Here is a 27,564-nt window from a genome sequence, read left to right as displayed (position 1 = left end):
GAAGCAGTCTCATACTATTCTTGCAGAGTAAGTAAGACTGTGGACTGTTTTTTAAGACAAGGCAAGTTTATTTATAAAGCCCCATTCATAGTATTAATTGAATCAAACATCAGGTCCTGATGCATTGCTGAAACACATTTACAGAATGACACATTTAATCAGAGACACCTTACACTTTATTTTTGAAGGTTGAATAATGAATACATTTAAAAGTCAAAATAAGAGTAATCCAGAATAATCTGAAGCTGGTCACTTAATATAAAGTAAATATTATGAGTTGTATTTGTGTCCTTATCCCCTCTTCCTCTTATATTGTCATTTATTTTAAAGTAAAATGATTCTTGACAGTACAACCTCTCCCTATAATATTGGAAACAAAGTCTGGAAAACAACCATAACTTCATAATCAAACTAAACCCAATAAATAAAACTTAGTAACTCCCCAAAAGTACGATTGAAAAGAGATCTCTTATGTCAGATACAAGTTACATTATCTTATATTTGGGAAAGAAATGAGTTATGATTATCACAACACACACACTATCTCCATTCTCTAGTTTTCACATAAACTAAAGCTCTAACTTCAAATATTTACATCTATGCATATTTTTTCCCCAGTGTTAACACATGGTATATGTTAACTAGGGATATTTGATACCTCTTTTTTTCAGACCGATACCTCTATGAGTACTCCCTCTTGAGTACTCACCGATATCGAGTAACGATACTACTAGTTTTTTTGATACATAAAATTTACATTAACAGTGACAGATCATTTCGATCAAAGACAGCGTAATCACTCTGCCATTAAGTCCAAATAAAACACAAAGAACTCTCTCTGAGTTTATGATTTAAAAAAAAGAAAAAAGATAACAAAAGTACACAATAAAACTAACACCTGTCATAGTTAAGATATTTTTTAGAGTAAACTGAAGTGCAAAATAAAACGGTTTAAATGTTGCAAATAGTTGCAACTACTGCCAGAAGGACTTTCTTGATGTAAGATCGTGTTGCCTTGAGTATTGGCTACTGGTATCTGCAACCTTCACGAGTACCCATACCTTGAAAACAGGCTTGTATTGGCCTGTTACCAATACCTGGTATTGGTACTTGCCCATCCCCAATGTTAACACATGACAAATATAATTTTCTTAATTTACATTCATTTGAAACAAACAAACATGAAAGAGCTGTTCACATTGATCATGTTTGATTGGGTCAGTACCAAAAGCCACAAAATTACATGATAGACTTTAAGGTAATAGAAAAAAAAAACAATTATCTGCTTCTGATACAAAAATAATAATAATAATCACATGAACCACTGTGAAACTAGGTAAATAGAAATTATAAACAGGTTAAATGTTATAATAATGACGACACATTCACGCATCTAATAGATCACGATCAGATTTCCTTCTTTAAAAGTGTTTCACAGTACAATATCTGCTTGGATACCAACAAACAGCTCATTTCAAAAAGAGTTTCATTGAGCTGCTCAGTTAAGACCTGTAGGGGTTTGCCCATAAGCCTGAAGTAATGCTGGACTCATCCACCTTCACAGAGAAACTGGTAAAATCTTCACTGGGACTTTATTCAGGGTGCAAACAAAAGGAAACAGTCTCTCAGTGAAAGTGTGTGTGTAGGTGTGTATGAATGTGTTGGTTTGAAGGTCAAAAAATGAGAGTTTCCCTTTGTCGTAGTCCAGATGAACTCTAATCTTTTTTGGTTTAGTCTTCAATGACAGGAATTTGTCTGGGTCAGGTGGAGAGGCTGCCACAAATTTTCCATCAAAATAAGCTAATTCAAAGGAACCACTGACTAACTGTACCTTCTTTTTTACAGACTCTTGAATCACACCTATGCTCCAAAGTTCTTCATTTATCACCTCAACGTCCCAGCTGTGAGCCCCAGATATGAACCCCTCTGAGCTCACAACAATTGGATGGTATTCAAACCTCTCAGGATTATGTGGAAGCTTTTGTGTATCTCTGTTACTCACTCCTGTCAGATCATTAGACAGGACGAGTTCAGGATGAGCTGAGTTTGGATCCAGAATCACAGGACTGTATGAGACTATCGTCTTCATCTTGTTCCAGATGTTGTAACTCAGGTTGCCCAGGTGTTTGGCCTCATTTATCAGAGCCTCTGAGACCAGCTCTGGATCCTTCAGCAGGGGGCGCTGTTGGACTCTTTTCACTGCAGCCTTATAGTTCTGGAGGAACAGGCTATCATCAGCTCTCAGTTCATTTTCTATGACTCTGATAGTTTCTGAAAGAGCTGCTATCTCTCTGTTCAGACCCTCAATCTTCTCCTTCATTGTGCGACTCTTCTTCTTTTCTTCATCCCTCAGAGCCCAGATCCTGAACTCCTCTTCCTCTTCTAGGAACTTGTGAAGCTTCTTAAACTGCTCCTTAATCAGCTTCTCTGTGTTTCTGGCCTGGACTTTTATATACTCTGCTGTTTGATCACAGTTTCCTTTAACTTGTTGAAAGATTTTCAGTTTATTCCGTAAAGGATTCAGAGATTCCTTTAGCCCCTCTCTGTGATCCTTTGCAGCTTCATCAACAGGACTGAAACTGTGTCCACGATGTACTTTTGAATCCCGACAGACGACACACACTGGCTCCTGATGATCCAGACAGAAGAGTTTGAGTCTCTCAGCGTGCAGACTGCAGAACGCCTCTCCTGAACAGCTCTGATCTCTCTCCATTACAAAATTCTCACACAGGTTCTTTAAGGCCAGGTTACGAGGAGGATCACTCATCGCATTCACCTCCATGCAAAGAGGACACTGTTGGATCTGTTTCCATCTCCACCAGCTCTGCAGACAGTTTTTACAAAAGCTGTGACTGCACAACAAGACAACTGGATCAGTGAAGATGTTCTGACAGATGGCACACAAGAAATTCTCTTCTGATTGAAAAAACATTTTTAGTCCCTGTGTGAACGGAAAAAACAAGCATGAAAAAATTCAGTTGATCCAGAAAGTCCCCTCAGTTACTTTCACTTTGAGTTGTTTCTTTTCAAAATCATAACTTTGTTAAGTAGAATCAGCAGCAGGTCAAAGTAGAATCGGTATTCCGGTTATCCCAGGAACCCCAGTGTTTGTCCTCTTGTCAGTAGCCTGTCTTTGTAGAAGTCCTGTGTTTTCTCTTCTGATGAACTCTGGGCACAAAAAGCAGCAGCCTCTTATGACATGCTTCATGAACGGCCAACAACTGAGGAATGAAGAACACAGCAACAACTCACGCCCTTCAGGTGCATGTGACCACACCTTTACTGAATGTTGTATAAAGATGTGGTGGGACCATAAAAATGTCCCAGCGTCACCTAAATGGGTCACCTAAATGGGACACTAGATCTTGTAAATCTACCCTGTCTTGCCAATCAGTCTATCATCGGACTAACCTACCTTGAAATGCAGCCAGGATGATCTAACAGTGATCCAACACACACTGCGTACAAACGTTCTATATTATTGCAGATAAACGTTAGTCATTATTATTTTAATTTTTTTTTCCCATTTTTTCATTGATGTAATTTTGACCAAGGGATAATAAAGTGAGTACACCATATCAAAAGCAAGAAACGTTAATTTCTTAAGAGTATTTAACTGTAATTAAAAGGTCAGGATCTTTTAAATGAAATAAATTAACCAAAAAATATAATAAATTTAACAAACAAGAAAGACAAAAAAATACAATGAAAATGAAATGGACTCTCTTTTAGAAAAAAATACATGTCAATGAAAGTAATTAATACTAATCAAAAACAATAAAACATAGACCCTGTCTCTAAAGAAAAAACAAGACTCCAAAAAAAACAATAATAAAAACTATAGCCTAAATAAAAGGGAGTTTATACAGTTCTTGAATTGTTTGTAACATGTCCTTTTTCCCAGTCAATCCGTACTGTCTGTCAAACATTTTTAACATTTCTGGCTTTCGACCGTATTGAAGGGCTGCATTTCTTTGGCAATGTAGCTGTCTTTGAGTGCCCACCATTTGGCGCTTTTCTTTCTATTTACTTTGCAGACCAAAAGCCTCAGTAAGAGCGGATTGTCAAAGAACAAGGCTCCGCTGCACGTCCCCTTCTTCTTCTTCGTCGCCACTATTTTCAAACCAATGCAACATATCAGCTGGTTGGTGTTCATGAGCTCACACTTTGTTCATTCTGATAAAAAACAAAATATTCCCACACTGGGACTGTGGCAAGCGGCTTAAGAACCGTATCTTTGGTGCCATCACTCATATTAGCGTGTGTTTCCTCCTTACCCCTCAGGACGCTCGCTTCAGCTCTCTCCGTGTGTACGCGCGAGCAGCCCCGTCTTCACCCCAAAGTTCGCATTTTTGACAGATGCTCACTCCGCTATAAATCCGCTATAGAACCTATGCACCCCGATGTTAGGAAAGATAGACGTAGTGAGCCATCTTCTCATTTAGCCTCTTTGGTCGAAAAAGAGGAGGAAAACAAAAATGCATGCACGTGTCAGTTTATCGAGGCTGGCAAACTTACCGAGGACGTTTTTATTTATCGTTCAGTTAATCAATTTATTGATTATCGTGACAGGCCTAGTTGTATGTATAAAGAAAGGAGGTTAAGAGACCAAACCACCTTTTGTTCAGATTGTAAACGTGCCAATTCTATGGTAAGGTTGGACGTTTGGAAACAAGGACTGCTTTCTGAGGGCTTTCAGGAGCTGCAGATTTATTGAACTTCTTTTTTGTCTTCATGATTTGTTACCAGCGGCTGCAATTTCTCAGCCTGGTCCCAGGCTGAGAAATGACAGCTGTGTATAAGTTCTTTTCCAGAAAGTGCTCCACCAAACCACGTCCTACCTGTTTATCAGGTTAAAAGCGTCACTGGTTTTCCCCGGTACTTTTATACAACGTGACATCAAGTTAATTATGTTTTCAGGGCCTCCACTAATCATCCTGTTGAATGATAGCAGAATCTCTTTCTTTATTAAAAGTGGCTTTTGGCCTCATGATTTTACTATTTGTGCCCTGGTCCTGCCTCTTGGTTGAACCTGGAGGTCCAGTCTGGCTCTGTTATGGTCTGGTGGTTGAATACAGTTTGGTAAACTCGAGTCTCTCTGGAGTTTCTCAAGCTAACTGTAGCCTCTAGTGGAGAAAAGTACCTTCAACGTATGAAATGATACGGTACCTAGGAATCGTTATCAGTATTTAATGATACCAATTTTTGGTACTTTTCTGTATTTATGTGGTAAACATTAATTTGTGGAATAATAAGATCTCAAAGTTTTTCAATCTCCATTCCAATCCAATCCAATCCACTTTATTTATATAGCACATTTTAAAAAACATTTAAGTTCACCAAAGTGCTGCACAGTAAAAATAACACATGAGAATATCAATAAAATAAATAAAAGCATTTAAAATAACACATAGAAACAAATAAGAGTCATAAAAAAGGGGTTAAAACCATAAAAGACATTAAAGGACACAGATCACACAACTCTCATGCTGAGTTAAAAGCCAAAGAATAAAAATGAGTTTTCAGACGCGATTTAAAAGTCGTTAGGGTGGGGGATGTTTTTATTTTGAGTGGCAGATCATTCCACAGTTTGGGAGCCACCACCGAAAAGGCTCGATCACCTCGGGTCTTTAAACAAGTTTTTGGGACCGCGAGGTGAAAGTGATCAGCAGACCTCAGGAACCACGAGGGGGTGTAAATATTTAAAAGGTCAGAGATGTACTGAGGTGCTGATCCTTGAAAAGATTTAAAAACAAATAATAAAATTTTAGAATGAATCTTAAAATGAACGGGAAGCCAATGGAGGGACTCCAGGATCAGGGTGATGCGTTCGTGCCTTCGTGCTCCTGTTAAAAGACGAGCAGCTGCATTTTGGACTAACTGTTAGTGCGCGCGAGAGAAGCCTGATTTACACCTTTGTAGAGAGCATTACAGTAGTCTAGTCACGTAGAAATAAAAGCATGAATTACTTGCTCAAAGTCATTAAAAGATAAAACGGATTTAATCTTGGATAAAAGCCTAAGGTGATAAAAACTGGATTTTACAACTGAATTAATTTGTTGATCCAATTTAAAATCACTGTCAACCTTTACACCAAGATTTAAAACTGTGGGTTTAAAATAAGGTAAAAGAGGGTCCAGGTCCCTGAGAGGGGCCTCCTGGGCTCCATTAGGGCCAAAAATGATCAGTTCTGTTTTATTTTCATTGAAATTTAAAAAGCTCAGGGCCATCCAGTCTTTGATGTCCTTCAGACAGTCCAGCAGACGTTTAAAAGAGCTGCCATCGCTTTTCTTTATTGGCAGGTAAAGCTGTGTGTCGTCTGCATATCTAACATATCTATTCTTCGGTGTATAAACTTGCAATGCTGTGTTCATGTTCAGTACCTAATTTAGTACCCATCCTACCCTCTCGGACAGAGGCTACAGCCACTTTTTAGAGTAAGAGGGTATGGGTCAGTAATTTTATCATCCCCCAAAATGAAAGGGTGGAGACTCTTCTGTAGGCTCAGTTTAGATCCATCTGGACTTGTGTCTAACTCCTTCTGGCTCTATGAAGTGTGGTATGGCTCAGCCTGGATCTCTTTTTGAGACCTGGCTGTGTGTACCCTGTGAGTCCAGCTCGCTTTGTTGAACTAATATGCTCTGTTTGGCTCCATCTGGCCCTGCTTAGCCCAGTTTGTCTCTGTTTAAATATATTTGGCCTTGTCTCTGTATCCCTTTGGCTCTTCTTCGCTCTGCCCGGATCACTTTGTGCCTGTGGTTAACACCAGTTAGTCCCGTCTGGCTTTGATTGGCTCTGCCTGGTACCGTGGTGAACATTTTTCTGCAGAGCTGCAGAATGAGGGGAGGAGGAGAACTCACTGAATGTTTTCATTGGTTGAAGAGTTTTTCCAGCTCACTCTGATTGGCTTGCAGCGCGTGAGCAGGGATTTCCTCAGTGCTCTCCGTCTTTGTCTCAGATTAAAAACACAAACAGTCCAGTCAGGCTTCACTGGTCTTGATAAAGTCCTCCAGTTAGTCCAGGGTCTGGACTGTGAATTCACACAGATCTGCAGTCGAAGCACAAGTCATTAGCAACAGTTTGGCTGCTGTTTTTAACACAGCTGTAGATTCTTCTGTCACATAGAAAGTACCTGTGATATTTCACAAAACAAGGTGAATTCTGGGTAAATGGCACAGAGGTAAATGAATGAGTTACTGTTTCCCTGTGAGGCAGTTTGGGAGACTTATCAGTTTCCCTTCAGGGGCGTGTTGGAGCCAAATCAGGAGTTGAGGAAACCTGTGGAGTTCAAGTTGAGCAGGGTGGAGGGAGAGAGGGAGCAGCAGGGAGGAAATGGGAAGTTTTCAGGAGAAAAAATCACAGAACAGGAGGATTTAAAAGCCAAAGAGGAGAAAGGTGAGTCCTGAGTTCTTAAAACAAGGAAGAAGAAACTGATCTTGTCACTGAGGAGTTAAAAGTTATGAAATAGGATGATGTTTTTCAGCAGGAATGAGATGAAAGTCTAGACGGTGAGAGTCCAGTGGGCTGTGGAAAGCCGGCAGAGCAGAGCGGCGGCAGGAGCGACTGTGGGCGGGGAGAGAGGAAGTGTGGTCGACAGGAGAGGAATTTAAAGTCTCATTGTTCTGGAAGAGAGAGACGAGAGGGAGAGCTGACGAGGAGAGGAGACAAAACTCAGAGAGGGAAACAGGGACAACATGGACGTGAGCTCAGCCATGGAGAAGGTAGGACGGGTACATCCTGGTTTTTAGAGCTGTGTTAGAGTGTTATTCACACTGACTCTCAGGTGAAAACAAGAAGAGGAGCAGGGTCAGGGGTCAAAGGGTCAGTTAATCCGGCAAACACTGATGGAGGTCTGGAGCAATTAGTCTTAAAGTGAGAGTCTTAACTAAGCTAGAGAACTCAAAATTAGATTTGCTGTAACTATTTTAGAAAATCTAAAAGGTCAGCTAAAGTCATGATAATCAAGATTTCCAGGATATAAAAAACTGTTGCTGCTGTTCCTCTAGTAGGAAACCAAATTAAAATTATTTCCCAACTATTCCCCTTCGATGATGATATATAATTTTGAAAATTTTAAAATCTCGCACATTATTTTCCACAAGACCTCGACTATGTTTTGTCTCTCGTCATGTATTTTCTTTTTGTTTTGCTGCAACAGTGATATAAACTAAGGACAACAGCATGCTATTTAAACACACATGGCTCATTTGAAGAGTCAGTAGAGAAATGCACTTTGGTGCCAAACAGAATTTAAGAATCACAGAAGTACTCAGACTCTAAGCTGCCTCCTACAAGCGAAGCATACAGGTGCAGCTTATCAAACTGATGCCAGCTGCATCATATATATCATATATCTGTTTTGTAAAGCGTCTTTGAGTATCTTTAAAGGTCCCATATTATGCAAAAATCACTTTATTAAGTCTTTTTATTGAATTTGTGGGTCTTTGTCTTTCCTCCTAGCCCACAAAATGTGATATTTAATGACAAAACCTGTACTTAGTAGTGCTTGTGAATGTAAAATCCTGACCTAAAACGAGCTGTTTGGAATTTGGGGATTTGCCGACATCAGCAATTCCCTTTTTGACCAATCAGGAGCAAGTCTGACCTGATTGGTCCACCGGAGACGATACTCCCGAACCCCCTTTCCGCCCCACTGCCAAAGTTGAAGAGCCATCACTGCTCTGTTTTTGGCTGTAAACAGCCACATAGTTCCATGCTCAAGCTTCACATCTCAGAAGAAGACGGACTAAGTGTCTAGAGTTCATTTATCAAGGAAATGTTCCAGCTACACTCAGTAAAACTGTGCATGTGTGTGCTAGTCACTTTACGGCCGACTGCTTTTCCAACTTTGGACAGTCCAACAGAGGACTAGCCAATAGACTGGTCCTGAATCCAGGCGCATTACCAACCATCCACCAACAAACCTGGGACCCTGGAAATGTGAGTATTTTAAATGCTGTGTGCTGTGGAGCAGATGTAAGAGCTTTTCCTCAGTGTCCTCCCTGTCTCTGTGTTAGCTTCAGATGCTAACTTTAGCTGCAGTTAGCCTGTTGTTTTAGCCTGTAATGGTGGGGTAAACAAGCTTCGCTGTTTTCTTAACATTGTGCACTCAGAGCTCGTGGCGCTGCTCTCAGTGATGCTGAAGAGCGGGGCGGTATCAGCGGTGGCTCATTTACATATGAAGGCCACGCCCACTAAATCAGAGCGTTCTGAACAGAGGGGCTATGAGAGCCTGGAAACAATGCTGCTGTGCTTACTACCATTTCATGAAGACATCAATGATCCATATTAAAGTGCAGAAAAGGAGCAGAATATGGGACCTTTAAAAAGCACTATAGCACTGATTTAATATTATTACAATCACAAAAAATATCAGAGCTCATCAGTAAAGGAAATGTGTGTATGTTTATTTGATAAAACAAAAATGTTGTGACAAAACTTCTGAAGACTGCAGAATGAAAATGGGTTTTAACTGATACATGGCTTCATAGCCAACAGTCCACTTGACCCCAAAATAGCTCTGTGGGAATAAACAGATTAAAGCTGTTGAATTATCCGTCATGTCAAAGATTAAAAAATGCTGTCAGTGGTCTAAAAGTTGCTCAGGAGAAAGGAAAGGTTCAACAGATGCTAAACCTGTCAGTTTGGTCTGATGACGCCGATCTCTCCGTTCACATCCCTCCAGGTCAAACAGCTGGAGATTTCTAATTCAGTCTGTTAGGTAATCCAGGACCACGAGGTCCTGATCCCCCTTGCTGGGTATGTTCTGGTAGCAGAGTACAGTTTGTCTCCCACAGATCTCCTCCTGTAATTTGTCCAATCAGAGGTCACATTAGTCTGTGGCAGATAACCTGATGGATCAGTGTCACCTGTCGAAGGCTTGTCGATCCCTCTGTGTTCCCCTTTATGCTCTGAGGCTGGAAAAACTGTCATCACGGCTGGAAATAACCCCCTATACACACACCGACACACTGACAAACACACACACAATAGGAGTCAGGGTTACGCTGTGATACTGTATCTCTGCACACAACAAAGAACAAAATCTCTGCAAGATAAAGACAAAGATATACTGATTTATCATAGAAGTCCAAATTTATAATAGCTGTTTTAATGACGATAAAGTATGAAGGAGAAAACCGGCCAATCCTCAAAAATGAAGGGGTGAGATGAGAATCTTGTGATGACAGGGTGATAGCATATGTGAAAGTAAAACCAGTTTATGAAGCTATTTCTACCTTTTAACTCCTGCCCTTGGAAAAAGCTTTTAATGAAGTAAAAGATGTTGAATTCTGTTCAACAACAAGCTCAAAGCTTGATGAGAGAATTTGTCAAATACCTGATCAGAATAGGTGATCTACAGGGAACTGTTGGCCAAGTGATTTAACAATTTGCTGCATGTCTTCCTTTTCTCTCGGCTCCCAACTTTTCCAGTTTCTCCTCAGCTCTTCTATCCAATAAAGGTGATGATGCCCAAAAGATATAATTTAAAAAATCAATCACTCATTGAAAGCATCGTGAGAATAAACGTGATTTCTAGCTTTTCTGACCCAAGTCTAAATATGTCATTGTCATGAGTAAAGATTGCTGCCAGTGGTGTACACACAACCGTCAAGATCAGTTTCTGGAAAACAGTCATGAAAATAATAAATCAAAGCTGATTGATGCATCTGCAACTTACTTATTATGATCATTTGAATCTAAATTATTAGCTCTTAATATCTTTAAATGAGATTGAGGTTTTATCTAATCTAGTCAGATTTAGTTTAATTATATTTTTGACTGTTAAAAGACTGATACACTCTGTCAGATCAGGCTGCAATCTCTGGTGTCGATGAAGGCCAAGTGCACAAAAAAAATGCAGTTCCTTCATTGTCCACTAGAGGCTAGCTCCAAAAGCCAAGGAATCCCCGTCAACACCAGGTATTTTATCATGAATTTCATGGTCAGTCAACCACGTTATCTGACTATGAGCATCGATTTAAAGCACACTGACTGATAATATTTTGATTTCAACAAAAATTTTTGTAAGGAAACTCTAAAAGCAGCACCTATCTTAAGCGTGACACTGTCTGTCTACCTGGAGTCAGTTTTTTCATGCCTTTGAATACTGACAGGGACATGGCACTCATTGCTGGTCCATTGTCTCATTTTTCTGTATCAATAGATACACAGGAAATATCCATGATGCCATGTGCCAAAGTTTTGCAGTCAGGACATTAAACTCCATCAGATTGACTCCGCGTCTCTTTGACCTACAGCTCCTTATCTCGCAGCGTTTCCTGCAGTTTCCCCTTCACATAGTCCAAGTGTTTAGAATTACTCAGCGAGGCTCAGCGCCGTCTGATCCAAATACAACATACTCGCCTTATCAGACGACTAAATATAGAGCTGCCACGCTTTCAACCTTTCTGAGGAAATGTGCGCTTCTTGCTTGGCTCATATTTAGCATTTGGCAGATGCCTTCATTGGAAGTGATTCCTAATTTTTTTCCATGTTAGTGATTAGGATAACTCCATCAGATCAATTGAGGATGTGTGGGATGAACTAAAAATCAAGGACATCCAGGAAATGAAGAGGAGACTGAAACTCGAGCTTTAAATCAATCTTTCAGTACAATTTAAGAAGCCTGAAATAAATCAAAGTATGATTATTATATACAGCAAAATTTAATCATTTTTTATGACCAATAATTCTCAGACTCAGAAAACTTTGTCACAAGGAGAAAAATGTCTTTAATCTCATAGTTGTTTCCCATTATTATAGCTGATCTCCTCTTGTTTGCTGTCTCTTTACTTTTAATCCATAAAAGGGAAAAGTGCCCCCAACACACACACACACACACACACACACAGTCACACACACAGTCATGGTTGCATCATGTCAGCGCTGTAATGGCTGGTTTCAGGCTGAGTAATAAGTTTGTTTCTTAATTGAACAAACTATTCAGTCATGTCTCGACTGATCGTGACTCACATGCTCCTCCTCACTGAGCCGAAGTGACTACAGATCCACTTCCACAGAAGAAAATTCATCAAAACATCTCTGAACTGAAGTGACTTCTATGGTGTTTATATCTGTTCTCATTCAGCCTGATTAGCATCACAACTGTTTCTAATCTGTATAGTTTGAATCAACTATTCAAACTGATAAATACAAGCTAGTTGATGTTTCAGCTGATTGTTATAAGACAAGTGTAACTACCAGCAAATACTTAACCATCTTTTTAAACAAATATTTATTTGGTTTAAACCATAGACTGTTTATAGAGTGGACGTATCATTGTACGGTTTTGAAGCTAAAATTCCCTCGTCACAGGCGCCGCCATTGCAGCAGTTGTGGAGCCAAAGTCTGCGCAGTAGAGACTGTGAGGGATTCTGGGAGAATCTGGAGCCAAGTGACAAAAATAGTATATAGATTTTTTTTCTTTTGAGAGTCTAATCTCTTCTTGACTCTACCTCTTGACATATTTTACAATCCCCCCAAAAAAATACACGACAACGTTGGCTTTTAATCATCGCTACGTGACGTAAAACCTCGTTTTTAACCTCGTATAACTAATGAAAATGAAACTTTTTAGAAAAAAGGGGACTTGAATACAAGGCAGCCAAATTATATCTTCAAATCACCACAACAATCAGACGTGAGAAACATTTCTACGAGGTGTAATAATTTTTTAATGTTTGACCACAGCCCATCTGGAATGACTGGATAGACAGATTTTTTAACCTATACTGCAGCCAGCCACCAGGGGGAGACCTCACTTCGAGCCGAGCAAGCAGATGTCCATTTTTTTTTTACAGTCAATGGTCTAAACTTTGTATCAAAAACAAGTAGCAAGCTGTTTCTGCTGATTGTCTTTACTGTAGGTCATTACTTCACTAAAACTCAGGCCCCGTTTACACGACAAAGTTTCATCTGAAAATGGTAAAACGCAGTGAAAAAAATCTGTGTTTACACCGACTGAAAATGCTGTAGTAAGCATGCCAGGCCTGTAGGTGGTGCCATAACTGTCTTGTCCAGAAGTCGCTTTTGGTAGATTTGCACCGAAGTACAGTTGAGCCGATCATCTGGTGTTTTGGGGAATACTAAGAGCAGAAGTGAAGCAACAGATGAACATTTTGTTGAAAGACAGTCACAGATTCAGCAGATTGAGCAGATTGAGCAGCACAAGAACAACAGGGTAGTTCGCGACGATTGTAACAATGGTATTTGTTGTTTTGTTGTATGTGTGAAGTGGCATGTGACGTCATCGTTTCCACTGAAAACGCCGGCTTACGGTTTACACGGCAATGGTGTTGGCAGCGTTTCAGGAAATCCCACCCTGGAGGCTGTTTTCAAAAGTTTGCGCTTTAGGTCGGCTGAAACGAAACAAAACTTTTGCATTTCACCCTAAAACCATTGACGTGTTAACAGCCCCTCAAGCACTTCAGCTTCATAGTGAACTATTCTGTTTGCCTCATGGTAGAGTTGCCTACGTTATTACCTACAGAAGAAGAAAAAAATTGTTTGATTGAAATATCTAATTTAATTAATTTGAGGCTTCATGATCAATCGCATATCAATACTTGAAACACGGAACAATAGTTTTAAATCAAAAGAATTTTTGCAGATCACTGACTCAATGACATTTACAGAAGCTTAAACAACAAAATCATTTTTATTTTCAATCTCAAGTCCTTTTTAAATGTTTAGTGCAATTTAAGAAACATTATTGCCGGCAAATTTCACAAGAACAAATTCAGGTTTTTAAGGACTTTTCATAAACTTGAGTGTGGGTTGGCGATGCTGCGAGCTCTACTCAGACTGGCTCTAGTGTCTACCACATACAGTAAGGTTGTACGATGGTGCAAAATAAGATATCTATCTGATCCAAACTTCCATAAAATGTGTTAAAAATAACGCAACATTTTTTCTCTTATTAATTTGTAAAGACCCAGCACTAAATATTGTATTTATGTCATTATTATTTGTTTGTTTTATTTTCATTTCACTGACTTGGATTATATTTAAAAGATAATACGATACACTTTTGTATAGCTAAGTTTAAGCCAGCTTTTTAACCCAAATCCGTTCTTTAAGTGAACATTTTCAACAAATAATCCTTTCCTATTGTAGTTGGCTACTAAAAGTAGTTTAAAGTCTTTAATAGTTTTTATTCCTTTTATAATGTCAGGTTTTTGTAGAAACCATGAAAAGAGGGAAGGCCCTGGTGCAGATTAATGAAATTTTTGTGAAGGGAAAACACAAAACAACAAACGAAGGAGACGATCTTTTAATCCCATATCAACCATCAAGACCACTCAGGTCATCTGGATCAGGTCTGCTTTCAGTCCCCAAAGTCAGAACCAAACATGGAGGGGCAGCATTCAGCTTCTATGCTCCAAATATCTGGAACAAGCTGCCAGAAAATATCAGGTCTGCTAAAAACTCTGAGCTCCTTTAAATCCATTTGAAGACTTTTTACGGCTGCCTTTTTATTAGAGCATTTTAAAGACTCATTTTGATAACTTTTTTTTTAATCCCACATTTTTGCAGCTCTGCACTGCAACTTTTATCTCAAAATCTTTTTTACTTTTTTTTTATTGTATTTTATTATTTTTAATCTGCATTTTAATTATTTTCTTTTAATGTGTTTTCTCTGTAAAGCACTTTGAATTGCCTTGCTGAAATGTGCTATAGAAATAAACTTACCTTGACGAGACGAACTGACAAAAGAACTGGAGAAAAACTGAGACTATGGCCAAATTCACACGTAGCCGGGTATCTGGAAAACTGCAAATATTTTCATACGTTTTGTCCTGTCATCCTCACAAACGCAAAGTTTTACGTCACTAAAACATTTTCTGAAACAATGACACCAAAGTTGAGATTTTGGGAAACAGAGGTTCACTCTGATTGGCTGGCAGAGGTTTCACGTCTGAAAAACACTGCCACCTATGGGCTTGGCATGCCCCGAGCCTGGCTACGTGTGGACGAAAGCATTTTTTAAAACAAGTGAGATAGGATATTCATTTTTTAAAATTCCTGGCTCCATGTGGACAAGGCTTTAATTGAGAGAGGGTAAAATTAACTTGGGTATGAAAGGAGAGACATGTGAGAATCATGAGTGAAGTCAAAGAGGAGATAAAAAAGACTGGAGATAAAACTGGACCAGACACAGAGGAAACAAAAACTACAGAGTGAAACACTAAACACAAGGAAAAACACACCACCAGGACCACAAAGAATAACATTCAAGAAAACATGAGGCTGTGTCGTCTCCAGCATCTTATTCTTACATTTCTTACAAAACTAACCAGCTAAATTCATTCTCGTAAAGACGAGTGACTGTGACTCATCAGAGGTTATCAGAAGAGAGGGTGAGAAGCAGTCATTAGCTGCTGGAGATGATGGACGAGTGTGTTAAGAGGTGTGAGAAGAGAGACAGAGTGTGTGTGACTTTAAGAGGCGGCTGATTAGCCTGTGCTGAAAAGGTCAGCGTGATGACGGCTGAACAAAAGCAGCTGAAGAACAACGAGACTTCATTACGCCCCTCAGGAATACCCGACAGAGTGACAGGGTGTGTGTTCATCACTGTGTCTCCAGCTCTGGGAGGGTACGTCTGTGTTTCCCAAACAGGGTCACAAACACAGTTAGAAATGAGAAGTTACCAGTTCATTTTAGAAAGAAGTGCACTGCTACTTCACTGCTGCAGCCTGCTTGGTGTGTAGAAAAACTTCTTTCCTGTTCCAACATAAAGGCGCCTTCACGCACGGAGAAATCTCCATAAATAGATGTTTGTTTTACCAGTTTGATGCAGAAGAAGTTGGCCCATGCATCCTCCAGTCTGACTCACTCTAACATCAGTTTTCAACGTCAGGAATACTTTCTGCACAAACGTCTCTTGAGGGACGAGCTTGTTAATACCTGGTGACAGATGGACAGGTGGACACGCCGTCAGCGGGTTGTTTTTACAGAGCAGTGCTCAGGTTTCCTGCCAGAGGCTTTTCACGCTGTCAGTCATCTCTGAACGATGATAATCTGGTGAATAAACTTAGTTCATGAGGAGTAGGAGCAAACAGCGCAGCTAGGTTTGAAGTTTAAAGACAGTTACACATTTTGTGAAGGTAAAATCTGCCGTTTTAATCTTCGTTGTCTGGTTTGGTAGAATCGAATCTTCTGGAAAACATTGAAAAGAGTTAATCCTAAAAGTTTTTTTAGGTAGACAAAAGAGAAATGAGGTTAAGTGAGGACTGAAGGAGGAAAACAAAGTAGATGAGGAGGATGGGAAGTAGAGCTGGACAGATAAGACTGTTAATGCTGCGGTGATGATATCACTGGGTGGATCGATGAGATCATCTACACCCAACATGTGTGTGCGTAAGTGTGTGTGTGTCCTCTCTTCCTCCTACTCTGACTGAGAAAAGTAAAAACAACATCTTTTCTTTCTCATCCAACACCTCCTCCCGTCAGATTAACCCCCGTCACGTCCGGCTGTTGTACAAATAATGAGGGAAAAATATAAACACTGAACTCATTTGACTTCAAACTGTCAGACTCAGAGTTTTCTTTACTCCTCTCAGTTTATACAATCAGTGAAAAGCTGGTGTTTTTGATGCTGATCGATGAATCTCAGCTCGTGAACTGGAAAGACTCAGTACTGTCTGTGAATAGTTTTTCAAAGACTCAAAAAGGACTTTGAGTGTGATACACATTTTCCTCCTGTCTCCTCTCAGATGTCGGTGAAGCAGCCTGCAGGAGGCTCAGCAGCGTGTCTGGTTTGTAAGCAGAGGTGCTCAGGACTCCAGCCGCACTCTTGGAGGTAAAACCTCTCCCTTTTTTTCCCGAACTATCTCAACAGTCAAAAAACTTGTCATAAAGGTTTTTAAAACAAGTCACACCTGACTATAAGGCCATGTCCACACGTAGCCGGGTATCTGGGAAACATCATGTTTTTTTTTTATATGTTTAAAGTCACTAAAAACATTTTCTGAAAGCTCCAGCCAAAGTAAAGATTTCAGAAAACTTTGGTTTTATGGCTTCATGTGTATGCCGGGGAAAAAGAGTTTTTGGTTCTTGAACATCACAGCTGAATGACGAGGGCTCGTTCTGATTGGCTGGTGCAGGTTTTCACGTCTGAAAACACACTGCCCATTATGAGTTTGCTTCAAGCTGCACTTTTTCTTAATTTTTGAAGAAGAACGAATACCTAGGTATGTGTGTACAAGGCCTAAGTCACAGGACCTGCACAACTATGAAAGAAGCACAGCTTAAAGTCCAGAAAATATGGTACATTAAAACAAATAGATATACAGTATAAAGAATAAAATAAGTGAAAAGGATAAGCTGAGGAGTTTTCCTCTCTTCTCTGCCTCTTATCATTAACCCTTAACTGCCTGAATTAATTCACAATTATCAAAAAAAAAAAAAAATGTTTTTTCCATTCTTAAAGATGCTAAATTAAGACTGTACATTTAAATATAGCACACACAACAGTTATAAAAAGGTTATATGATATAGATATAGATAAGTTTACCCTATGACTTTGTAGAATATGAATCACTAGGTAATAATGAGATACAAACGACATGTCAGCAGCTAAAGACCTGACAGGGTATGTCACAAATTTACGAGAATAGACATCAAGGGGGTTAAGCCTCTCATATGTTGCTAATATAGACATTTGATAGAATAGAGTAGAAACTTTATTGTCATTTAAACAAGTACAACAAAATTGGAGTCACAACAGCAATCAAGAAAACAAAAGTAAGAAAGTGTATAGAAAGTGCAGAAAGCTCCTTTAGAAAATAGATGCTGACAGCTTGTCCATCATTGTCCAGTCAGCCAGCCTCCACCTCCACAGGGTCCAGGACTGAGCTTCTTCAGCAGTCTGTTCAGTGTCTGTCTCCTGGATCCTGTCTGCTCACAGCAGGTGAAGCTCTTCCAATGTGGCGTTGGTGTCTGGTGTTAGCTCTGTTAGCCATGTCTGTGAATAGCATGATGCTACTCTGCCCTCTGGTATTCCCTCTGTTGCTGGGTTAGCACGGCTAGCTCGTCCATCTTATTGGAGATAGATCTTACGTTCCCAATAACGATGGATGGAAGGACAGGTCCATGTCGTCACTTCTTAGCTCACACCTGAGAACCAGCACGTCATCCTCACCTCCTTCTCCTCACCTTGTGGGGAAACATCCGGCCTTGCACCAGTTAGCATTGACATGCTACAGGCTGCTAACAACTGATTTCACATGTAAACAATGCAGCCATGGTTACATGTAGGATCTCCAGACAAACACAGGAGAAAAATTAGTAAAAATATCATTGAAGACAAAAAGTTTGGTGTCCATGTTCAACAATGAACCATACAAAGTAATGATCCACTCCAAATATGAAGATGACAAAAAAGAGACGAAAAAATTACAAGAAACAGACAAAGAAGAGAGAGCTGCTGCAACAGGCAGCCATAGCCAATAGGGCGGCGCCTAGCAACCAGATAGGATAATATATAATGATAACCAGATAATATGTTTTTGTCGTCATACATCAAAGAGTTTGGTCATTTAAGCACAACAGTTGGTTTCCGAGTGGTCTATTCCCTTTATTCATTCTCTTTCTTTAGCTGTACCATCAAAAAAAGGCCCTAAAATCACTGAAATCAGCCCCATGAGCTTTGTAAAACAGGCTGCTCAAAGTCCTGCACTGTTATGAGGCCAAAGGTTTTCTGTTTGAGTCCTAAAAAATAAGTAAACAAGTCTTAATGATGCTGCTTTTTTGTTAATTTCTAAGATTCAACTCTTATCAGATACACACTTAGTGCTGCAGGTGGCGCCTTGGTGCTTGCTCTGTTTTTTTTGCTGTCTCCTCACTCCTCGTCTTCCTCTCCCTGTTGTCTCTTTGATCCGTCCTCTCTGCAGAAAAGCTTGTATCGCCTGTGGCTGCAGCACGCTCGACCACGCTCCAGGATCCGACGTCGAAGCTGACCAGCAGATCGGACGCCTGCTCGCCGACTCGCCCTGCGCTCATCTAACAGCTAAGATCAAAGGAGGAGGCGGCCTTCGCATGTACAAGAGGAACCGCATGATCGTGACCAACCCGGTGGTGTCACGCAAAGACCCGACCTTCAACACCACCACATACGACTGGGCGCCGGCCGGCCTCAACCAGACGCTGGTGAGGATCAGTGAGAAGTTCAGGAGGTTGGTTGTTCGTAGGAAGCTGAGGCCTTGTGAAACCTCAAAGGTGGAATGTCTCCTACAGATGATTGAGGTTTTTTTATTCATGGGTGCTTTTCAAGACACCTGAGATCACCTGGCACAAGCAGAAACAAGGAAAACAGGCTTGATATCAGAGGAAAAGAAAATTATCTATATAAAAAAATTGCAACTGTCAGCTTCCTGGTCTGTATTTGAAACTGGAAGAGAGTCAGAGTCCTGGAGACTTGTAGAGACTTCCAGAGAGTACGGGTTGGTGTTAAGGTATGAAATTGGAAAACTGGATACCAAGATTATGTTTCATCCAGCGGAGTCTGCTTTTTGCTTCTTGGTCACAACAGAAATTCACTGAATCATGATGAGAAGCTGCTGCTCAGACCTCAAACTGAAACCAGAAATGTTTCTGAGCAAACAAAGATTCAACGACGACTGTCGACAAAATTAAACGCGTGCCAAAAGTTACTGAAAACAAATAAGAATGAGAAAAGTAAACATGACACATCCAGAAAAATACTCCTCTACATGTTCTTTGTTAGTTTCTGCTGCGCTCTTTGTACATCAGACCGTCTTGGTCGTCTGGTTTCCATTAAAGACAGACTTCAGTATGTTTCAGGTTTCAGGGCCTATAATTATGAAGATGACAGTGATTACTGAGCTCAGCGGCTCAGCGGGAGAGACGAGGGGACGTTAACTCTTAAAGACACAAACTCTGAGTCCGCGCTCGTCTCGTTTGGTTCATCAAACACTTTTTTTTTCTGCTGTGAGATCAACACGAAGAGTCTGATCCTGCAGCTGCAGACCGTTAGTCACCATCTGACATCACACAGGTGTCATGTAAACACCTGGATGTGTGACGACATCAACAGACTCATTTCCTCTGTCGTCATTGCAAGATCGCAGTGTTTTGTAACAAACTCATTCACAGCGTGAAGTGAAAACTGCTAATAAATAAAGTTTGTTTACGTCCCCTCTGCTCCTCCTTCAGGCCATGCAGTACATGGAGCTCATCCCTGAGAAACAGCGTCCAGTCTCAGGGACGCCCGGCGCCATGGAGCGACGCAGACAGCTCCTCAGTCAACTCCCGATCTACGACCTCGACCCCATGAAGTGTCAGAGCCTGAGCGGCGAGGAGGAGGTACAGACACTCAGTTAGCACGCTAACGCTACCTCATCAGATCATGTTCAGTCTGTGTTTGGTTTTCACTCTTAAAGGGATAGTTCAGTTTTTTTGAAGTGGGGTTGTATGAGCTCTATGTGACCACTAAGGACATTAGATACAGTAGAAAGTTGTCTCCTCTCCCTCAGTAAGACACAAACTTTAATCGATGGTGACGAGGAAATAGGCGCTAACAGGGACAGACGGTACCAAATTCAAAGGCTATTTTCTCTGCCTACAAGAACTAAAATCAAAAAGTAATACCACAGTTTAAGAGTACGATACATAAAAGATTTTTTAAGTGCATTAAGTCTCCGTAAATATAAACATTTATCTGGACCTAACTAACTGGTCATGTGTCCTTACGCGCAGCGCTAGTGCGCTCCGTCCCCCCTCCTCCTTTCAGCTGTAGGGAATGTAAACAAGCTATGCTTCAGGCGCTGGTTGTAGCCTCCTGTAAGTTTGATCAAGTATCGTAATTCTTTTGTTTGTACTCTAAGGATTGGGAGGCAGCGTAGGAAATTCAAAATGAGTGACTATGACAGCGACTATGAAGTTTCATTCACTTTGGAACCAAAAGGATACCTGTATGAACCGGAGCACACAGAAGAAGAGCTGCTACAGATGGCGACTTAAAGGAATACAGAGGAAACATCCACGGACACTGGACATCAAGGTAGAGTCGGAAATACTCAGTGGTGTAAATGTCTGAGCTGTGACTCAATGCCCACGGATGCTGAGTGTTACTGCTGTCACGAGTGGAACTTGGTTACAGACACTCTTCAGGATTTGTCTGAGGACACTGCTGGCTCTCAAGCCGTCTGTATAACTCATCTCACAGATTTCCCTGCTCCTCTGAATTCTGGAGTGTCCTGTAACAGCAACAACAACAACAACAGTCGTGGCAGCAGTAACACTCAGCATTTCGATGTCCAGTGTCCGTGGATGTTTCCTCTGTATTTCTTTCAGCCTCCATCTGCAGCAGCTCTTCTTCTGTGTGCTCCGGTTCATACAGGTATCCTTTTGGTTCCAAAGTGAATGAAACTTCATCGTCGCTGTCATAGTCACTCATTTTGAATTTCCTACGCTGCCTCACAATCCTTAGAGTACAAACAAAAGAATTACGATACTTGATCAAACTTACACGAGGCTACAACCAGCGCCCGAAGCATAGCTTGTTTACATTCCCTACAGCTGAAAGGAGGAGGGGGGACGGAGCGCACTAGCGCTGCGCGGAAGGACACATGAGTTAGTTAGGTCCAGATAAATGTTTATATTTCCGAAGACTTAATGCACTTAAAAAATATTTTATGTATCGTACTCTTAATCTGTGGTATTACTTTTTGATTTGAGTTCTTGTAGGCAGAGAAAATAGCCTTTGAATTTGGTACCGTCTCTCTCTGTTAGCGTCTATTTCCTCGTCACCATCGATTACAGTTTGTGTCTTACTGGGGATGAGGAGACAATTTTCTACTGTATCTAATGTCCTTAGTGGTCACATAGAGCTCATACAACCCCACTTCAAAAAAACTGAACTATCCCTTTAACCTTCTCTGTCCCAGATCTCCTCCATGCTGCTCTTTGTGAAGGACTACAAACAGGAGGCGCTCGGAGTTGGGGAGGTGGCCTTACCTGGTGAAGGCGGAGCTCTGATGGAAGCAGCCAATCAGAGGACGGCGAAGGAGGCGAAGGACAACAGCAACAAGAAGGATTCTGTGGAGCACAATTCAACCAGTCACAGCCCCGCCATGGCTGTTGGTCCCACAAACGGGACGGAGGAATACGTAAGCACATCAGGACATGTTTGTAGTTCAGATCCTGGTCGTCGGCTGCAGCTGTAATCATGTTATTCATTCCTGTTTAAAACAACATTTGGGACATTTTTTAACTCTTAACCACAACATTTAAGTCGTGTTTTCCTCCCCCTTTTCACACAGATTAGGGTGACCGTTTCCCTCACTTGAATTATTCATCTGGAGCACACATTCCTAAGCTTTCAACCCACGACCCCTAAAATAACGGTGACAGAGACTGATGACCTCCACTGGGTTGTTGGATTTTGTTCACTGCCACAGGCGAATGTTATAAAACTGTGTCAGAACAGAAAACTCATTCAGAGAGGCCAGATCGTTTAAGCCCAAATCCTGCTGCAGCAGATTTCAGGATTTAGGAGCAGAGGACTCCAAACTCTGGAGGCTTTCAGCACCTTTCAAAAGAAGTAAATCGTATTACTGAGAGGGAAGTAAATAAAAGATCACCTTATAAATAAAGATTAGTGATTTGATCTGCAGTGGGGATTTAACATTAAAGAAGCGGCGCAATCGTGAGAAAAGACGACCATGGGGAGGATCAAAGGGTGTAGCACCTGAGATGAATGTGATAAAAAAAGTCTGTTTTGTCTGTTTTTTGGATCAAAAACAGGAAGAGAGACATAACAGAAGAGTCCACTCTTCTTAGGTAGTTTTGTTGTTTACATAGTCAGAGAAAACAAGATTATTTGGGTCTTAAAAGAGCGTTAAAGACGCTCTGAAAATGGCCGGCAGCTAATGAGCTAATATCGGCCGATACCTATATATGGTGCATCCTTAAAAGATTCTTTTGATTTAAGCTGCAAGCAGCGTTAGACGGGTCCTCGGGGCTCACGCCGGCTCCTGCCCCCCCACAGTCTGTCGTACCGTGCGTCTCAATGAGACGAACATTTTGGCGTTGGTTTGATCTCTGAACGACATTCCCAGCCCTCGTTAGGGCCATTTTAGTGTGTCCAGGGGGCGCTATAGGGCATATTATGGGATGTTGGGGGTTATGTTTGGTATCATATGGAAATTTAGGGTGCTCATAATGTGTGTGTCAGTTTTAGTGAATTTCTGAGCATGCTTGGGGGTGTAATAAGCAATCAAAAAGTGTAGAAAGCTTAAGAATGTGTGGAAATGTTATTTTTAAAGAGAAATAACCAACTTCCTGTCTGGGAAAGGTCAGGGTGTCGGCGTATAACTTGTTGTCTCAATGAGACAAACATTTTGGCGTTGGTTAGATCTCTGTACGACATTTCTACTGGCCCCTATGGCTGTTTAAGTGTGCCTAGATGGTGGGAGCATATTATGGGATGTTTGGAGTCATACATGTATAGCTGTGTTTCCACCAAGCAGTCCGGTTCAGTTCAGTACGGTTTGGTACGGTTTGGTAGAGTTAAGCCTGATTCCGTTTGCGTTTCCACAGCAAACTGTACCCTCTCATGGTAGGCAGCGTGTAAACCGGATGCCAGAAGCCGCAGCTGTTAAACTATAGCGCAACGCCGTAGCAGTGCGACACAGTTTACCCTGCTAATAAATCTAACAAAGAAGAAAAACGCGACACAGTAAACAAAGAGCACGATGGAAGACATGCAGCATTTTGTCCTCTCTGTGATTGTCATGTAGCTCTTTGATACAAAGAACAATCAAGCTTTGTTTCAGAGAAGTCTGTGTGCCGCCAGGAGAAATGCAGCCGTTGTCCTGTCAGGGTAATTGACGATTCTTTCCACCAATCAATGGTCTGCAGTGTGTTGCTCCACCTCCCGAGAGCGGATCGGTTCAGTCTGGCACCCATACAAAAGGGTCCCAAAAAAGTAGGTCGGCTCGTCTTGGTTTTCAGAAATCTGGCCAGGGATGAGTCAGTGGAAACGCTGCAAAAAGCGCGCTGTACCAAAACTAACCGAAGCGGTCTGCTTGGTGGAAACGCGGCCTTTTATATATAATACATTTTTAATGTGTGCGCGAGAAAAACAAAGCATTTCCCCTGTATAAGTTATATAAGTATAAGTTAAGCAGCTGCAGAGTTGGATGAGTTTTGATGCTCTCACGGGTCTGTCATACCTGTTTTACCTCCACTGTCAGAGTTTCGTACCTTTCTGGCCGTCTAACGTTAGTGTTGTTGTATTGTAGTTGTAATTGTAATGCTGACTCATTCCAGTAGATAGCGGTAATTCACCAAAACCTGTCACCCGCATTGACAAATAGCGTTAGCGCCGTGCATTGTGGGAAACTGTTTGCCTGATAGACTGGCCCGTTGCATACTGAGAAATTTTCCTGGATCAGTAAGACATCAGGGGATTTTTAGTAAACTGTAGATTTTGCAAGTTTTTTGCAAACTACCAACTACAGACTGAATTTCAGCCACAATAGTCGGAACTGTTAGTTTAGTAGGAGGTTTGGAAAACAGCCACCGTCTGTCTGTGTCAGCCCTGTGATTGGCTGGCGACTGCCTCTCGCCCAATGACAGCTGGGATAGGCTCCAGCCACCTGCAAACAAGAAAAGCAGTTCAGAAAATGAAAGAATGAATGAAGATCTCTTCAAATAAAAAATCTCAGGTTTGCATGTGATCCTAGTTTAGGAATTACAAGTTTTTTGTTTTTTTAAATCTGAGTTTGTTTAACTTCCTACTCTTCTCCTCTGTCCTCCCTCCGCTCTGTAGCGTTGTGCCGGCTGCCACAGTGAGGTATCAAAGGAGAGTCCAGCTGTGTATGCTGAGCGAGCTGGGTACCATAACGCTCTTTGGCATCCCACCTGCTTCAGGTGTTCAGAGTGTGACTTGGGATTGGTGGACCTGGTCTACTTCTGGTCCAATCAGAGGCTGTTCTGTGGAAGGCACTACTGTCAGACCGTGTGGCCTCGGTGCTCGGGTTGCGATGAGGTAAGACGACAACGCTGCCTCAGGCTGTCCGTAGTGATCATATCTCAATTTAATGGATTTCTATAAACAAACCGAAGTTTCTGATAGTTTTATCATTGTTTTTCTCTCCATTTAAACAAAAAAATTTCAAGATTTGATCCAATCTCCCTGCTGTAATCCCATCAGATTACTTTTAAACAACTTGGCCCTGGATACCAAATAAAGGTGGCGCCTTTTAAGGCCAGTAGCGAATGGGAATGCGTCCCATTACAGAGTGTGTCAGTGTTTGGGGAGATAGTGAAATTGGTGGAAGATTTTAAACTTTAATGACTTCTTTAGCCAATGTTTCCGTTTGAGTGAATAAAATCCTCCATAACTCAGAAATGAATCATAAAAGTCAAACCTGACCTTGTTTGGAGTTCAGGGTGTTCAATCAGCTGTTTGGTGATGGTGGCCTGTAGGGAAAGGGGTGAATTTTTGCTGCAGTACCACAAGTGGCCTCTGGGTGGACACAGTTGCACAAAACTGCTTACAGAGTTTAATGTAAGTTGTTAGCTGTATTTCTGCACCTTTAATCTCACATTAAGGTCTTTGTCAGAGCCTCACGTTAGGATGCTAGTTTGATATGAGGAGATATGCAAAGCTTTATTTCACATCTTTTGTATTTTAATGATTGAAACTTGATTAATTGTTGAAGTTTTGATTATTCTCTCTTATTTCCTCCTCCCTCAGCTGATCTTCTGTAAGTCGTTTCACACGTCAACAGATGGAAAAACGTGGCATCATCAACATTACTGCTGCTGGAAGTGCGGGCAAAACCTGGATACACCCTGTCAGCACTGAGACACACACACACAGTTTATAATCAGGGTAAAACAGATCAGATTGAAGACGTTCTGGTTTCTAAACCTAAAAATGTGAGACAACACAAAAACAAGTTATTACAGGAAATTGGAAATTTTCATCAACAGAACAAAGTAGCTCATAAATCCCATGAGTGAGGCTGACATTTGGTTTTTGAAGTGATCTGTAGTTAATATATTGATGTTTAAAACACTTAAAGTGAGGATGAAGTACACATACACTTGTTCAGTGGAGCAAACTGGTGTTTGAAGCACTTTGGGAAATGTCTGACTGACACAGAAGTGTTTAAAGTACTTCAGGACGTTTTGAATTTTTAGCACTTGAAGTGGAGACTGAGTGGATCCAGATGATCTGGTTTTAGTCTGTGTGTAGAGCTACTAGACCGAGGAGCAGAGCTGATAGAGAAACGTAGAAGTAAACTGACTCTAAATTATTTAAATAAAAAGTGAGAAATGGATTAGTTCCAGGAACTTTTCTGTTTGGACAGCAGGAACCAGGGTCTAAATTTAGTTCAGGGTTTTGGATCCTCCTCTTAAAAAGTCTTTGCAGTGGTTTAGGAGCTTTTTGGGGGACAGACACTCTACTTATGTTTGTAAATGATGAGATTACACAGAACCACTTTGTCCACAGGGGGCGCCAAATTCAACACGAATGAAAACATAGCACTTTCTGTGATGCTCATATTTACATCCTGATTTCAGACATGCAGCTTCATTCTTTAAAAGTTTCGGATTGTTATGAATTTATTTCATGTCGGGCCTTTCAAACTAAAGAAACGAGCCGTCTGATTAAAACCTCGGAGAACTGGACAGGTGGACGCTGGAACAGGCTTTTAGCTAATTAGCTTCTAGAAAACATTTCAGGAGTTTTGTCATTTCTAGACTCTTCACAGTTTTTACTGCTGAAGTTGTGATTTTTACGCTGGTTATGAAGATTAAGTTTTATTTAAATATTGTTTTATTCTCTTCCCTCGCTGTGTGATGTTTTGTTTCTTCTGCTTTTTTTGGTCCTTTACCTTTAACCCTGGGTCGATGCTGCTGTTAAACATTTTATGAATTATCGCCTGATAGTATTTTTTTTCAACATTTTCAGTAACTTTGTTCAATGAGAGAGGTCTTTGAGGTAGTCATTTGGTTTGATGCCTGTAAGTTTGTTTTTACAGTCTGCTAAAAGCTTTTTTAAACTGATATCAAATCTTTACTTTGCCAGAAATATTTTCTGTTTCATAAGTTTCTGAATTAAATATTAGAAAAATGTCAATAATTATGGTATTTGACAGGAAATATCAAAGAAAATAAAGTTATATCAAAGCGAAGAGAGGCAGTAAGCATTTTTTTTCCTCAGTTGAAAGGAAAAAGATAATATGTGTGACTTTAAAGAGGGGGTACTTTGCTTTTTTTAGGTCTTAACATTGTCCATCTGGTGCCCATTTTGCATCTTTACATGGTTAGTGACTAAAAAAAACAGCATTTTTTTTCTAATGCGTGTTTTAGGAAACCTGTATTTCATTTCTTTTTAGCTGCTGTCTCTTTAAGGTGCCCCCACCACACAAACCCCCTTTTTTCTGATTGGCCAGCCTTCCATGGTGCTGCTTTGGCAGACCTTGGTGTTTGAGGCCCTGCCCCTTCAACCTGTTAGAAGCTCCTTATGTGATGATATCATTTCAGTAAGTCTTGTCAAGATCTCGTGCTGATCTTTTTTTT

General features: G+C 40.8%; 2 protein-coding genes across 8 annotated transcripts in view; one reads left to right on the top strand and one right to left on the bottom strand.

The window, feature by feature from the left end:
• The window catches only part of lmcd1 (LIM and cysteine-rich domains 1), a 29,203-nt gene extending 2,032 nt beyond the window's left edge, over nucleotides 1-27,171 (top strand). Inside the window, exons 2-9 of one of the 7 annotated variants that reach the window (XM_074676231.1) lie at nucleotides 7,244-7,395; nucleotides 7,487-7,721; nucleotides 16,719-16,804; nucleotides 18,897-19,152; nucleotides 20,179-20,328; nucleotides 21,912-22,133; nucleotides 24,800-25,018; nucleotides 25,730-27,170. In XM_074676231.1, the coding sequence (XP_074532332.1) occupies nucleotides 7,695-7,721; nucleotides 16,719-16,804; nucleotides 18,897-19,152; nucleotides 20,179-20,328; nucleotides 21,912-22,133; nucleotides 24,800-25,018; nucleotides 25,730-25,840 (1,071 nt within the window). In that variant the 5' untranslated portion in view covers nucleotides 7,244-7,395; nucleotides 7,487-7,694 and the 3' untranslated portion in view covers nucleotides 25,841-27,170. Of the gene's footprint in view, nucleotides 1-2,927; nucleotides 3,262-7,243; nucleotides 7,396-7,483; nucleotides 7,722-16,718; nucleotides 16,805-18,896; nucleotides 19,153-20,178; nucleotides 20,329-21,911; nucleotides 22,134-24,799; nucleotides 25,019-25,729 lie in introns of those variants that run through there. The other 6 variants (XM_074676158.1, XM_074676465.1, XM_074676391.1 and 3 more) reach the window with 6 other exon arrangements.
• Nucleotides 1,559-3,208, bottom strand: LOC141789536 (zinc-binding protein A33-like). The gene is made up of 2 exons (XM_074668997.1): nucleotides 3,200-3,208; nucleotides 1,559-2,941 (listed from the first exon to the last, which is right to left on the bottom strand). The coding sequence occupies exons 1-2, from the start codon at nucleotides 3,206-3,208 to the stop codon at nucleotides 1,559-1,561; spliced, it is 1,392 nt and encodes a 463-aa protein (XP_074525098.1).
• Nucleotides 27,172-27,564: the final 393 nt, after the last annotated feature.

This window comes from Halichoeres trimaculatus, unplaced genomic scaffold (assembly GCF_033239565.1).
Source record: "Halichoeres trimaculatus isolate MK-OKI-2021-1 unplaced genomic scaffold, fHalTri1.1 fHalTri1_scaffold_1, whole genome shotgun sequence".
In the NCBI taxonomy this organism is placed as follows: domain Eukaryota; kingdom Metazoa; phylum Chordata; class Actinopteri; order Labriformes; family Labridae; genus Halichoeres; species Halichoeres trimaculatus.
The sequence above is the reverse complement of the archived record's forward strand: the minus strand, read 5'-3'. Positions and strand labels throughout refer to the sequence as shown.